We start from the raw sequence: 14,994 nt of genomic DNA, 5'->3' as shown, positions 1-14,994 counted from the left end.
CCTCGAGAGGCCAGGAGGCTGCACTCAGCCCTCTGGCACATCTGCCCCATCAGAGGTGGCAATGGGATCCCTTCACCCCACGAGCAGCTGCTTCAGAGAACCTCAGCCATGGAGACCAGGCTCTCAGTGTGTTCGTGACAGTGAATTTGCATTTTGGATAGAGATTTAAAAGCAAACAACAGATTGGTACATCCGATTTTTGGACACCTACTCGGCCCTAGTCATGGCAACACTGGCATTCGCTCTATATTTAAAGGAATGGCAAAATTTGACAGATGCAAGTAGGGAGCACTCACATTTTCTCTAAAAAAGAAAGTTATTCAATGACACTAGAAGAAAAGCTTTAAGCAGTCGTTGTTTGCCAGAGGCCCAGCTCCAACAATATTGCCATCTCATTTACAGTATTTTAAACAATCCTCATGTTTTGTTTTTGTTTGTTTTTTTTTTTAACAACGCCACTAACCGCTGTACAATTAAAATCTAGAGGATAAAACATGACCTGGGGAGTAGGGGAGGTTGGGAAGGGGTTCATGGTTACGTTGTTGGGGTTTCTTTTTGGTTGGTTGGTTGTCTTTTTTACAAATAATTACAAATACAATTCCAAGAAGATATATTACATTTTATATACAGAACACACCATTTCTATCAGGGTAGGGTATTAAGCCTGGCTTTTATTTTTACACGGCAACCCTGAGATGTCTTGTCGTCTTCCCTTGCACAGAAACTATACAAGTTCATTAACTCCTTCTAGAAAAAACTGGATTGCTATGCTTTAATAGCATCATCACCCTGTATAAATACTCAGAAAGGGAAAAGCTTAGTCTCTTCCCTAATTTAAATGTTCTCATGATTTTTATCCTGTTTCCCTGCTTAGTGGAAACAGATAATGGTGACTTTTTTTCAAGTGTGCAACTCACTCCTCTACTTGCCTTTTGGTAGCACAGTGAACAATTATTTCCCTTTTTTTTGTCCTCCTTTCAAACAAATTTCTCTCAGGAACTAAAATGATGCCTTTCTAAAAGGTTTGTTTCCTGAAATTCCACTGTTACTTCATGAGCTACTTCTCAAACTAAAGGATGCAGACATAAGTGTTGGGTTGGCTGGAAACGAAGTAGCTTCTGATTCCTCACGGGGGTTCTGCTCTGTCCACCCCACCACCTCTTCATAACAAAATGTTTCAGATCAGCACAATCAAGCGTTTAACAACAGTGAATTCTATGGATCTTTATGGAGAACAGGACACTGAATGCATTTCACCACATTACCTGGAATTCGGATGTACTACACTGCCTTCTGTTCACCTGCAAGCTACAGCACGCCCAGCATTAGAGTATCTGAAGAGCAAATTCCTCTGCGTGGAGCCTTGGCACGGATCCTGATACCCCTTCCACAAGCCCTGTAGCTTTTTGAAGCCAACTTTGGAACAGCTGGATCGCTCCTAAGCTTTATAATTATGCATGGGAGTCGTCAGCGTTAGCTGTCCGTTCGGCGCCACTTCATTCCCGTCGTCCTCCAGCAGCCCCGACACGTCAGCGTTGGGAATGCTGTCGTGGTAGCTGCTGAAGCTGATGTTGTCCTCCTTGAGCTCAATGGTCCAAAAAGGAGCGTTCAGTTTTCGGTTCTGATACTCACGGTACATGTAGACGGCGCCCACGAAGCCCATCAGCAGGACCACCACGATGATGATCACCGTCAGGATAATGATGTTGAACTGAGTCCACGACACGTCTGCGAAGGCAGAGGTGCTGTTGTCAGAGGAGCTGACGGGAAATATCGTCTGTAGAGTTGTTGGGGACAACGTACTGTTCAGCACTGCCGTGGAAAGTGATGTTGTCTTGGTGGTGTTTGGAGCAGAAGTTGTAAACTCCCTTGTTTCTGGGCCAAGAGTGGCTTCTACGAAACAAATAAGAAACGGTCAATAAAAATCTCCTAAGCTGGAATTGAACACAAATGGAAGAGATTTGACATTTATATCAGTTATTATGGCAATTAAGTCTACACTGTTAAAGCTGGTATTTTTTTTAAATAGTTTACAGAATGGTTCGCCAGGGTTGGGTTTCGTGGTTTATTAAACTAACTCTGTGTGCTAAGTGCCCATGGACTGCAGCATCCTTATGAAAAATCTGGTGCTGGAGGGATAAGTGAAGTAGTCAGGATGCAGTGTTCCATACATGAGCCTGTGATGAGAGCAAGTCACCCAGCCCAGCTCCTGTTCAGCCCACAAAAAAGGGGCTTTACCAAGCTCAGCACATTTGGACTCTGAACCAACGTGTCACTTGGTGTCTGTGTGGCTGCACAGTCAGGCTGGGAGGACACAGCAACACCAGGAGCTTAAACCCCTCACAACCAGTGCACCAGATGCAGGATTATTTTCATGATATTATTTCTGCCTTACTTGTACAAACAAGAAGATCAAAACTGAAAAAATGAACCACAAGTATTCTGCCATCACAGTCTTTAGCAACAGGTTTCAGTGTTTGCACTGCTTTAGGTAGTAAAAGGGCAAAAAACCTCAGTTCTGCTTTTGAGTGAGGAAGTTGTACACAAACCTCATGGAAACCCCCTGCCTGCACAGCCAGAAGCAGAAGGTGACCAAATCACAACAACAAAAAAGACTGTGGATGTTCTTATGGAGCTTTCAAACACAGCAGGGGCCACCTGGGATCCCGTGTTGGCTTCAGCTGCTGCCACATGAGCATGGATGAGAAAGAACATGAGAACTACCAGAGTGTGCCACGAGCTCTGCCTTCTTCTTGGCACTAAATACCCAAGAGCCTGCCTTGCTTCCAGCAGCCATGGGATAATTCCCTTCTCAGATCTAGGAGTCAGTGACAAGTCAACACTGGACATCTCATAAGTGGGATACAAAGTCATTATGCCTGCATCAAACCAGCTGAGCCACAGGCCTCAGAGAGCACGATAAATCCTGAGTATTAAGCTCACAAAAGTAACTAATAAAGCACTTCCTCACATGAATAACCTGATCTATTTTAGACTCTCAAGTCTAGGCAGCAGGAACCCTCCAGAAGCTGAAGCCTCAATCAGCCAGAATGTTCTCTACACCTATTGCTCCACAGGATTCTCTTCACCCTCTTTCCCACTCTCTTCCTGCTCTCGGAAAAGCAACTTCATTTTAAACCCACGTACAGCTGCAGCAATTACAGCTGATGGTGCTGTACAGATCCAGCTCTCCTGAACATCTACTAATTATGACTGAGGAGGAGAGTCACTTCCGAAGGACTAATTTTGCACTAAGTTGCATCTCCAACAGCAACAGGAGCTGGAAATACTCAGCACATCTCCTGCCACGGGTCCTCAGGGGAACTCCCACGAGTTAACTTTGGGCTGTCACGTTCCCAGTTCATGCAATGAAGAAATGCCTCTGGAATGGGCATCATACACCTAATGGAGCCTCCTGCTCAGAGTCCCCTCCCTGCAGCAGCTCCTCTATTATCTGCAGGTCCTGCCTTGGGCTGATAAGGATACTCAGGATGCTGAATGCCAGAAGGTGTTTCTCTATGGGATAATGGGCAGAATTCTGCAGTAGGAAGCAACATGACATGAGCAAGAGGTTCCTGGAAAACCTTTGACTTTGGGGAAAGGGCATGAGGAATTCAGTCATCCTTCTCAAATTCCTTCATCAACACTCAATCCTTGGCAAGCCCCGCCAGTAGCTATAATTAGGGAAAAAAACAGAACAGAGACAATGGCTGATTCACCAGCAAGGAAACAGCACTTTTCTGGGCTTTATTTTTGAGTCAGCATCAGCTCAGTGCTGGCACGGAGGCCCTGGGTGAAGACATTTCCTGCAGCTCCCAGTGACAGGGCGGGCAGTGCCGAGCTCCACCCGCGGCGTCGCTCCCGGGCCGTGCCACGGCGCTGCCTGTTCCGCTCCCGGGGCCGTGCCAGCTCTCCAGATGTCCCAGAGCAGCTCCTTGAGAGCAGCAGCTGTTCGCTCAATGGGCTGCTTTGGCAGCTTTGACGTGAGCATCACATCCAGCTGCTTGATTGAGATGCCAGCTCGGCAAAGCTTCTGCTGCCTCCTGCAAGGAGTGAGCTCCGGCGGGAGCCCATGCGCCAGCCCCCGGGTGGCACAGAGCCACACTGCACCACTGAGTCCTTGCTCTGCCTCACCATGGCAGCAGGAACACCATCCCCTCTGGGGCTGGAAACACTGACTTTAGTCACCCCACATGTCCTTGGAATATTTTCTCCATCAGCCTTGAAACCATCAGAATCTTGGTCGGGTTTAAGGCTCTGTGGGTACCCAGGGCTGGGTTTAGCTTTGCCCAAGCTGTGCAGAACCTCCTGTCTCACTTCAGCTGCCACCACTGAAACACAACTTGGGTGATGATTTCACTCCAGAAGCCCCTCAGAACCAGGCCACTCCAATGCACTCGTGGTTTAGGAAAATCTTAACCTAAAACTAGTTAATGCTCAGTACCTCAGCATGTCAATTTTTAGGCAATTTGTGTGTAAGAAACAGGAGAGAAACCACACACATTTTTAACTGCTTAATAAGAAAGGGGAAAAACAAATGTCAGGGAAAGAGGAAAGCTCAAAGAGCATGTCCCAGTCCCTGTGAAAGGCAACAATCTTCCCCCACATCAGGAACTGCCTATAACAATGCCATTTAAGTAAAACTGAATGGTGAAAGCTACAAGTACACAAGCAAAGCCATATATATGGATTTTAATGGAGCAAGGTCATGTGGATCTTTGCACAAAGCCAGAGCTGTGCAGGGGGAGGTAATGGATGAGCTGATGCAAAAGTGCTGTTTCCAGCTGCATGACAGCACTGTTACAGCTAATGAGCCTCCAACTTTGCTGTATTGATCACCTCCCTGAGCAGGGAAGGACTCTGTGATTACATGTCCAGAGAGCAGCACGGGACTAAAAAACCACATTAGCTCCTGATGGAAGATCTGAATTGAATCTCTGTTGGTGATAAGGCCGAATTTATGCCCAGACACTTCCTTGCACTCTGAGTTCCCTCATCTAATATATCACACCAGTAATATTTCCATGAATGGAGCTCAAGATCCAATGTAAGGACCAACCTCCAGATAAACACTGATGGAGCAACTTCAGAGTCATTTTCTTTCATTTTAGTCCAAGCTCTCCTGCTGTGCAGCAGCCCCTTTAAGCACCAGAGTGTAGCATCTGAGATGCTACAAACAGTGGATTGGAGACTGATGAGACCCCCAGAACTGCTACCAGCAAATTCTGGTGTTGACTCTCTCTGAAAGTTTGGATCTCACCTTTCTGAGCTTTGGCTTCCCCATTTAGAAAGGAAAAAAAACACAGAATACCTAAAGTTGGGCCAAGCAGCTCTTGTTTGCAGGGTGTGAAGAGTGATAACACTTCACAGAACAGCCTTCCCAGGGAACCAGCCAGTGCTATGGAATGGAACAGTCAGTAAGGACTGTAAGAACAGTCAGTAAGAACAGTCAGTTCACGGGGCACTATGACATCCCAAATCTTCGTTCGCGAAGCCCAACCATGATGACGACACCAAGCAATGGAAGTCTGAAAACCTACATTTAAATTCACTGCAAATAGGGTTTTCTTTTCCAGCTTGTTCACTAACAGTGCCTGCCACAGACTGGAATCAGACCACACTTCAAGGCCAGCAGGCACCAACACGTTACAAACATCCAACTTTCTTCCCTTCACCACAGGCCAGATAAACCCAAACCAACGCGAACAACCAACGCTACTCCCTCTCCAAGCTGCACAGGGGGCTTTGACAGACCCGAGGAGGTCTGTTTTACCTTTCCTGGTGCAGTTGCTGCCCTCGGGGTCCCTGGTGTAGCCCTCCTCGCAGCGCTCGCAGTGGAAGCCGGCGGTGTGGTAGAGGCAGCCGATGCACTCCCCGCTGTCGGGCCGGCACACGCTGGGGGAACGCGCCGGGTCCACGTTCCCGTTGCACTTGCAGCTCACGCAGATGCTGTCGGAGTTGTAGTAGCCCTTGTCACACTGGTTGCAGTTGAGGCCCGTGTAGCCCGTTCTACACCGGTCACACCTCGGCACGGTCTCGCCAGGCTCTGGGGGACACAGGAAGGAAAGCAGGGATGTGTCGCAGCCCCTTGCAAGAGGCACGGGGATTTTTCTCACAAGGCACTCTGACAAACATCAGCAGCGTCCAAGTATTAACCAAACTCTAGTTTTTGAGCTGGAAACACAATTTTTGAACTGCAGCAGTTTTTCTCTGTTCCTAGGGGGAAAAGCAGCTTTATGCCTTGCACCAGCCTCACAGAGCACTCTCAGCACGTTGCTAAGGAAAGAGATCATTACTCCTGAATATTTCCGCCTCAAACAGGCAATTTCAAAGAACAGCTGGAACTATATCGGGAATGCTTGTCATCTGCAAGAACTTTTTGGCCTATAAGAAGCCAGAAGTGCCTTGACTGCAAAACTGATTAAGGAAGTATCAAAAAAAATTATACATATGATTATTACAGCCATGACTTCTCTCGGTTACATTGGGGAATCTCTACTTGGGAGTCCCATGGAGATGTTCAGAAGTAGGTTCAGAGGTATGGATGGCTACATGGCACCGCTGGGCACCTCTCCTGGCTGCCACAGGCTCAGCAGTTTCTCTCTGCAAAATTTTGCAGGTTCTTCAGAGCAGGCTGCAGCAACACACTGGGAGTTAGACCCAGACTTTTAAGATCCCTTCCAACCTAAACCAGCCGATGTGATTTTACGATCCTACGTTCCCTCCGCTGCACAGCCGCTCTCACAAGAGGCAGCACAAGCACCAGGGACACATCACAGAAGGAGCTACTTCCACAAGGTGCCCACAAACAGGAGATTCACAGGCTGTAAAACACCTCACTGGGCTGATGCACTCTGAGGGGCAATTTAACAGAAGAGAGCAACGTTCATTGTGAGGAATTAGAGCAAAAGAAAAGGCTCACGTAAGCGGCAGGTGCCGGTGGATGCCACGGTGGAGCAGGGGCAGCGCTGGCAGGCGTGGGCAGGATGGCCACTGCGGTAGAAACCCTCCTTGCAGAGCTCACAGTGGTCCCCCTCGGTGTTCTCCTGGCAGTTCAGGCAGGTGCCTGGGGAAGGGAGAGGAGCACAGGCAATGGTTCAGCAGCAGGAACTGGAGCAGAACATTTGGAGCAAGAATCCGTGTGGAGCGCTCTCAATTATCGGAGCTCACAGGTGGGTTTGGATGCCCTCTGGCCAAAACATGATCCTGGCCTCTTATGACCTTCTGATGCTCATCCCCTCGCTCCACACACACAGATCATGTGAAAAAGCAGGTGGCCCCAGAAGAGAGGCCCCACAGCTCATCACTGAAAGGTCACTGCAGGTAAACAGGGCCTACCAATGTTAAACTCTCCTCAAGGAAAGGAATTTCAGTTTGCCTTTGTACCACTGAGATGGAATTTTGAAGCTTCAAGTCTCCCACCCCCACAAGGGGTCCCTCAGGTTTATGTCTTCAGGTTTTTTTGTGCGCAGCCTCTTCCTACACCCTAGAGCTGGTGGTGAGGGGTAAGGGTGTGCCACCATCCTGCTTTGGGGACAGGCTGCTCCATCCCACCAGAGTGGCTCCAGCTTCTCCATCCCCAACACAGGAGAAGGCAGCAGCGAGTCACTGACCTTCCCAGAGAAACAGAGGAGAACTGGGGGCTCACATGAGCCACCTCCCCTTCCTGGGGAAGCCCCTGAATCAGAAAGTTGACGTGCCGTGTCTCAGCAGAGGCTGTGTCCTAATGGCCTCCAAATTGCATTTTGATACCACTGTGGCCAGAGAAGAAAAATCTCCCTAGTTACGAAAGCACAGCCTCTATCCAAAGCCCATCCATCACCAGGAACATGCTGTAATTCAGCCAGCTCCTCTGTGAGGTGGCAGGGAGCTGAGGGAAGCTTGTGTGATTAAATCTCAGTACCACACTCTGCAAAGGCAACAGCCCCCTTCTGTAAAGCAGGGTGGCACAGAACAGCATATTCACCTCATGTGAGAGCCCAGATTCACTGAGCTGATCCAGCAGCACTGCTGGAGGATGGAAAAGTCTCATATCAACACCAACCACAGGAAAAAATCCTGATTTAGGTTAATGCTGGCTGTTAAAAAGCCCACAATAGATTTTCTTATTAATATCGGAACAGTTTGTCTCCCTCACAAGCCCAACACACTGCATGGCTCCTGCTCCTCTCTTTCCACAGCAATGACTCTGCAGCTGAGCATCCCTGAGCCAGCCTGGAGTGTCCTTGCAGCCAATCCCTGTGCTGAGGGCAGGAAGCAAACCCAGGAAGCAGCTGATTCACCCCCAGCAGGGCGCTGACAGCACCCCGATGACTACAGACACTTGCTCGGCGTCAGCTCCCACCCACTGTTTGCTCTTCCCTCAGCAGCCTGTCAGACACGAGCCAGTGGTTTTTGTGGGAGAGATGTCAGGGTTAGAGGGGAAAATTATCTGCTGGGCTTGGTTTCTCCAGCAGCAAACCATGATCAGCTGTTCCAGCAGGATGGATTCCTAGGACAGGGCAACTCATGGGAAGTTCATTTTCCCGGCCACAGCACAGGTGCCTTGGACTGTCCTCCACAGGCATCAATGGGGGCATAAATCTGGAATCACACCTGCGTTGTCTGTACAGTCCTGGTCATTTCAGGACCAGTGCCTTTCCCATGGGCAGAAATCACTCACATTTATCCCCCCCAGCCCTGCAAAATGGCTGCGTTTCCATGAGTCAGCACATTGCTCAGCCCTGCAGAGCACGCACAGGCCTGCCATCAGGTATCGCTGTGGAAAGCCTTAATAATTAATAGCACTTCTCATCCCAATAATGCCCTCAGGAAGGATCAGACCTCACAGTACCCCAGCTGGGAAGAACCAACCCACCTGATTGCACAGACACACCACGGGGTGCAAGGGTCGTGTCGGAGGAAATGCTGTCGCCTGGGGAGCTCTCGCTGCCCAGTTTATTTATTTATGCCCAGTAATTTTGAATATTCCTCCCAGACAGAGCAATGCCAAGCAGGAACCAGCTGCAGAGCCGGCAGAGGGAGCCCAAAGTACAGCATTAATGGGAAAAAAAACCCTTGAAAATGTGACAAAGACTACACAGAGTTGATGCAAAGCTGGGGAGGTCACACAGAGTGCAGTCTCTAAAGCAAGCTGAGTGTTCTCCTTATTTATTAAGTATCAAATCTAATCTTTAATTGACTGTTCTCTGTTCTGGTTTTGTTGGGTTCCCCCACTCCCAGATGGAGGAAAATTAAAAAAAAAAAAATTTTTGTCAAATCAACAAAAGGTCATTAACCAAAATGAGGGGTTTTCATTGCAATGCCATGGGCAGCGATGGGCAGCAGCAGCAGAAAGGCTGCCTGAACAGCCCCATCCCAGGGACAAGGTCTGTGCTGGGTTTTCTTTGGGTTTTGTTTCATAAATCGAAAGCAAGGAGAACATTGATGGGGAAAAAAAAAGGAAGAGCAGATTATCCTCCTCCTTCACAAAACCCACACACCCAGCTCCAAATCAGTAACACAGCTGATGTGTGCACAGCTTTAGGGACAGTCTTATATCCATCAATGCTGGTAGGACATAAGCACATTGAGCTCAGTAGAGGAGAGAATGCAGTAATTCATCCTCAGGGAAATGCAGTAATTCATCCTCAGGGAGCACAGATCCGGCACCCGCCGCTAACGCCGAGCGGGATCGGGGCACCAGCACTGCAGCTGCCTGTTCCTCTGCTGCCAACACACAGCCCAGGAGGGAACACAGGGGCAGAAACTGCCCAGAAACACCTCATTTGATGGGCTCTGCCTCTCTGCCAGCTACACAAAAACCCTGCAACATTACTTTGAATTATTACCCCTTTCTAAGCTCCTGGATAAATATCACAGAACCACATTTCAGCTGGAAGTCTGGATGAGAATTTGGATTTTTAAGTGAGTCCTGTGGCTGAAGTGAGGGTTGCACAGGCAATCACATAACATCTCTCCCCTGGGATCTGTCCTTCCAGTGGAGATGGGAAAGTGATTAGGCTCTCCCCTGCCCTCCCATAAGCTGTTCAAGCACAGGTGCCTGGACTTTTGCACTCCATCAACATCTGAGTGAGAGACAGTCAAAGAAACGATCTAGGAAAATGAACACGGTCAATTTATAAAAAGTGGGCAATATTAATTAGGTGTTGCCAGTTTTTTCCAGCTCTAACCCTGCTATCTGTAGCAAAATGTCCCCTTACGTCAGTGCCAGTACAGTATATGTTTCCAGGTAAACAGCAGTTGAACAAAAGCTCTTAAAAAGCCCATGTTTTGTGTTTATGTAAGTGTAGAGAACAATAGAGCCCTGATTTTCGATACAGACTGCTGAATTAAGGCTCTGCATTGCAGCCTGGGGTAAAACACACAGCCTTTATTGCCTTCCTTCAAAGAGGACCAGCTCCATCCTCGCCCTGCATTTCCATTTCAGTTTTAAGGTAAAAATTTTGGGTACTTGAGGTATAAAGATGTAGATGAAGGGGATAAGAGCAGAGGTGTGTGAAAGCAAACAGCGAAAACCAGAGAGAAGGAGACAGGTGAAGTCTGCAGCCCCTGCACTCACCTGTTGAGCTGTTGCAGGTCTGGGAGTGGTTGTTGCACTGACAGGGCTCACACGTGGTTTCATTAAACCTGTAATATCCGTCACTGCACTGGTCACACTTCAGGGCCGTGACACCCACCTTACACTGGCACTTCCCAGAGCTGCAGAGGGAAAAACAAACACTGAAACCTGGCTGTACTGGAAGTCATCCAAGGTATAAACCCGCGGGCAGGGTTTTGGACTTCCTTCCCTCTTTTTCCTCCTCTCTGCTGGAAGCAGCACATGAAACCCACGAGCAACCGATTCCAAAAAGTTCAAGAAAGGCCGAGTCTCTGCCAAGCCAGTTGCCCCCAACAGCAATTTCCAGCTGGGCACCAGAAATGACGGCTCATTCTAGAAAGCTCTGGCCCAAAGCCATCCTGTTGCATCAGCCCCAGCAGATGCTCCAACAGCCCCTCTCCAGTCCCTGCTCCACCGAGCACTGGCCCCAGGTCCTGCAGGACTCTGGGACACCCGTGGTCACTGTGCCTGAACAACAGCAGAGCACCCACATGGATAATGACCTCCCCCTTCACACATGTGCCGAGCAGCACCTCCCAAATTTTCGGGTGAACAGACAATTCCCTGCTCACCACCTGCTCCACCAGCTCCCCCGGGGAGCTGGCACAGGATCTCAGGTGTCTCGCTCGGGTTCCAGCCAGGGCAGGTGTCAGCCACCTGCACTCCCTCCACTTCTCCTCCATGACCCCATTTATCCCTTCCACACAACACCTCTATGGATGGAGAGAGGGCAAAGCCTCTCTCCAGTTGACTTCTGCTACCCAGCAGGGTCAGGGAAGTACAAGAGAGGGTTTTCCCTTCCCCAGAGAAGATTTCCACTCCAGCTGACCCCAGACAGAAGCTGTTTGCTTGGGCACAGTGTGACTGCAGGAGGGTGGAGCCCTGCACAGCGAACACAGAGGGCATTGCTGGTGGCTGCCACGAGCAAACAAATACCAGGAGCTATAAAAAGCAAAGGTTACCCTCATTCCTTTGGCTTTCCAAGCCACTCTCTCCACACAGAGGCTTCAAACCCTTTGCTTTCATAAGCGACTTTCTACCCTGGCAGCATTTAGCTCAGCTCTCCCAGGAATCACAGGAATGGATGAAATGCTCTTTCCCATCAAGCCCTGGGCACGGCAGCAGCTCATCCCACCTGCACACATGGAACAGCCAACGCCTGAGCCGAGGGGCAGGGAGCACTGAGTGCCTCTCCACGTGTCTGAGAGCCCTGGGGTGACCTGCAGAGAACCTCAGCCCTGCCTGCTGCACAGGGAACCAGGACAGCAACCCAAATAAACAGGATTTGGTCTCCTCCAGGTGATGGATTTATCTGCACACGAGGCAGGTACCACCATCAGACATCCCTGCACGCTGCTGGATCTCCCTCCTTTTGGCTCTCCCCTTTATAACCTCCACCCTATTCAAACACTTTTTAAACACCTTTGAAATACCTTTTAAATTCAGTATTTCAGGGCTCGCTGTGCCTGCACAAAGCTCATCCATTGTTCCCCCTCTTCTCCAGCTGAATAGTGAGCAAGGCACAATTCACCTCTAAAAGCCTCCAGAAGAATCTGCTGATTAAAACTAATAGAGGCTTGATGCACTGTTGGTGTGTTGTTTTTAATTAAAATGCAGTAGATTGCAATGTTTGGGAGAAGACGTTGCTTCTGTTAGAAATCAGCATAATTTAATATTTCTGTTGTTTGTTTGCTTGCCAAAGGAAGAGGAAACACCAAAACAGGGACCTCAGCCCAAGTGGCTACACAATTAAATAGTTCCAGAATCTGAAACCTCAGGCATATGTAATGGCCTGACTACAAGAAGGAAAAAGAAATATGATGTCTCCTTGCTCTCCAGACCATTATCTGGAAGGGCAGCAGGCAGATGCAGGATTCAAAGGGATGCTGGTAAGCAGCTCAGTATGTTTGACTTTTAAAGAGCTTTTCACAAGACCCGACATTAATCCAAACGTTGTCACAATGTTTAAAATAAGCGCAAACAAAAAGCAGCTTGTTTTTATTTGCTTCTGACTGCTACTGCACAGATATTCCTGTAAGAGGGCAGGGCACAGGCAGAGCCAAGCAGGGAAAAGTAACTGATACGGGAAGGAAAATATGATATTTAGCCTGAAAATGAATCTTTTGGAGATGCACCCCCTGAGCAGGGTTTTGGAGGACCAGGCATTAGAGCTGGATCATCTTCACCCTCCCTGGCTTCCTCCTGCAGTCCAGGGAGCTCAGTTTTACTCCCTCCTGTCCCTGATGAGGCCTTTATCTTAATGACACCCTCCTCTTCCTCCTGGCTGGCCCCCTTCCACCCAGGCTCCCACTTCATTTCATTAAAGGAGGTTTATTCCCCCAATGACCCTGCTAGAGCTCAATGCAGCATTTTGGGGCAGAGTCCCTTGGTTTTACTTGTTAGCTTAAAAATAACAGGAAAGAAAGCTGTTTTATTTTTTTCTGAAGAAGTAAAAAAGACTGTTTTGGAAAGTTTGGTTTGAATGCCTCTCAAGCAGACCTTTTTTCAACATGTTACACATGGCAAAGAGCCAAGTCCTGCATGTGCAAGAATTAAATCACTCAGCAAATATAAAGCTTTGCCTGTGGTCATTGCTTCCATAGAATAAAGCCCCCTTACAACACTCCTTTTTATAGCTCCAGCCCAGCAAAGACTGTCAGACACTTTTTAAAGCAAAGGTCAATGATATAAATGCATTGAAACCACAAAAAAAAAAAAATCCTGTTAACAGACCGATTGTGCCCATAAAAATCCAGAAATCTGAAAGAAAAGACCCATAGTTTAATACTTGCACAGCAAGGAATGAACTGGATTTTGAGTATCAGCCAGGAATTTCTTTTTTGGGGGAAGTGGGGGGAAGGAGGGGCAAGGGAAGAGGGAAACATTTTGATGCAGCAACATCAATTGCTCAACAACATTTCAGATGATGATTAACTCCAATCATCCAAGCCAATTTTTAGCACTTGAAAAAGAATCAATAGAAGGATGTGTTGGGACAAAACCAGACTTCCAGTAACCAAAGTCGCCTGCCAGCTTTGGCTTCTATTAGATTTTTATGAATACACTTACTTTAGAGACCGTGTAGGTAGTGTGAATCACCAGCACATCATCCATCAACTTTATACATGTCTCCTCATGATTAAAACCATCACCAGCACACGAGACCCTGGCAGAAGGAGCCAGCAGTGATTGTTGCTTGGCAGGGACAGACCACGTGCAAGGCTGGGATCCAGCATGGAATGACCTGACCCTCCAGGAGTGGGGGCTACACACCAGGTTTGGGACCCCCCCCAAGGCAAGGGGGAGTTGCATCTGATCCCCCTCATCCCTCAGGCTCCATATTATGCCTTGGGAGCAGCTGTCCCCGCAGGGAGACAGCCTGGGGCTGGACCAGGATGCAGCCACCCTGTGGATGCAGCCTGTGTCCCGCAGATATGGGGCAAAGGGTTGTAAATAAAAGCAAAGTACTGGACCAGGGAACAGCCTACACCCCAAAATATGCCTGCAAAAACTGTCTGGTTTCACTTCCACTCCCCAGAGGCCCCCTCCATTCCCAGGGAAACAGCCACAGGATGTGGGAAATCCCATCACTCGCCAAGTGATTTGTGCCACCAGTGGCAACCAAACATTCCCCACAGTGGGATTTTACAGGTCTGATGGCCAGGGAAGGACACGCTGAAGGGACAGGCTCCACCTGGGATCTCGGGCAGTGCCCTCACCTTGCACTGGTCAGCACAGACTGCAGGAGCTCAAGGCCTCATCACAAGGGAAACAAAGCATTAAAATATCTGTGGTCTGAGACAGCCCACAATGCGCAGTCACATCTGCAAGGGGTCTCCACTCCTCCTCCACAGAAACATCCTGACTTTAACTGGGACATGACAGGCACAAGATGGATGGGAGGATAAAGGACCATGGCCTTAGGGGCTGTTGGGAGACAAGCTGTGCATAGTTAATGGTGTAACAGAAAACCCTTAGCAAGCTTCAATCATCTATTTTCTTCCTTTTTTTTTTTTTTTCCCAAGGAGGAGGGAAGGGAGAAATTAATTTTGAATATTTTCCCAGACACCAGAAAATCCTGGATGCCCAGATCCCAGTCACAGCCCAAGGACTGCCTGACAATGTCAGAGCCAGCAGAAACAGCACAGCACCAAGCTTTTGTGCCTTTACTTTTAAAACATAACAGACTGGTAAGATTTTGGGGCAGAGTCAGACAAGGAGGGAGCTTCCATTGGTCCCAAACCCTGTGGATGAGCCCTGCAAACTCCCCCCAGCTTCGAAGAACAATTTTGCCAAATACATTTATCATCTTCTCCCTGAAGCACAGAGAACACCTTCACACCCCACACCTCAGCACCAACCAGGACCAGCCCCAGGAGAGATGGTGAGGGGCC

General features: G+C 48.6%; 1 protein-coding gene across 1 annotated transcript in view; it reads right to left on the bottom strand.

Annotated features, from left to right (window-relative positions):
- Positions 1-451: 451 nt before the first annotated feature.
- MEGF9 (multiple EGF like domains 9) overlaps positions 452-14,994 on the bottom strand; it is a gene marked incomplete at its 5' end in the record, with an annotated part of 46,640 nt that continues 32,097 nt past the window's right edge. Inside the window, 4 exons of the mRNA XM_027649856.1 lie at positions 452-1,893; positions 5,774-6,046; positions 6,923-7,066; positions 10,562-10,701. Of these exons, the coding sequence (XP_027505657.1) occupies positions 1,439-1,893; positions 5,774-6,046; positions 6,923-7,066; positions 10,562-10,701 (1,012 nt within the window). The remainder of the gene's footprint in view (positions 1,894-5,773; positions 6,047-6,922; positions 7,067-10,561; positions 10,702-14,994) is intronic.

This window comes from Corapipo altera, unplaced genomic scaffold, assembly GCF_003945725.1.
Source record: "Corapipo altera isolate COAL_440 unplaced genomic scaffold, ASM394572v1 268, whole genome shotgun sequence".
In the NCBI taxonomy this organism is placed as follows: domain Eukaryota; kingdom Metazoa; phylum Chordata; class Aves; order Passeriformes; family Pipridae; genus Corapipo; species Corapipo altera.
This window is presented reverse-complemented; position numbering and strand designations above follow the sequence as displayed.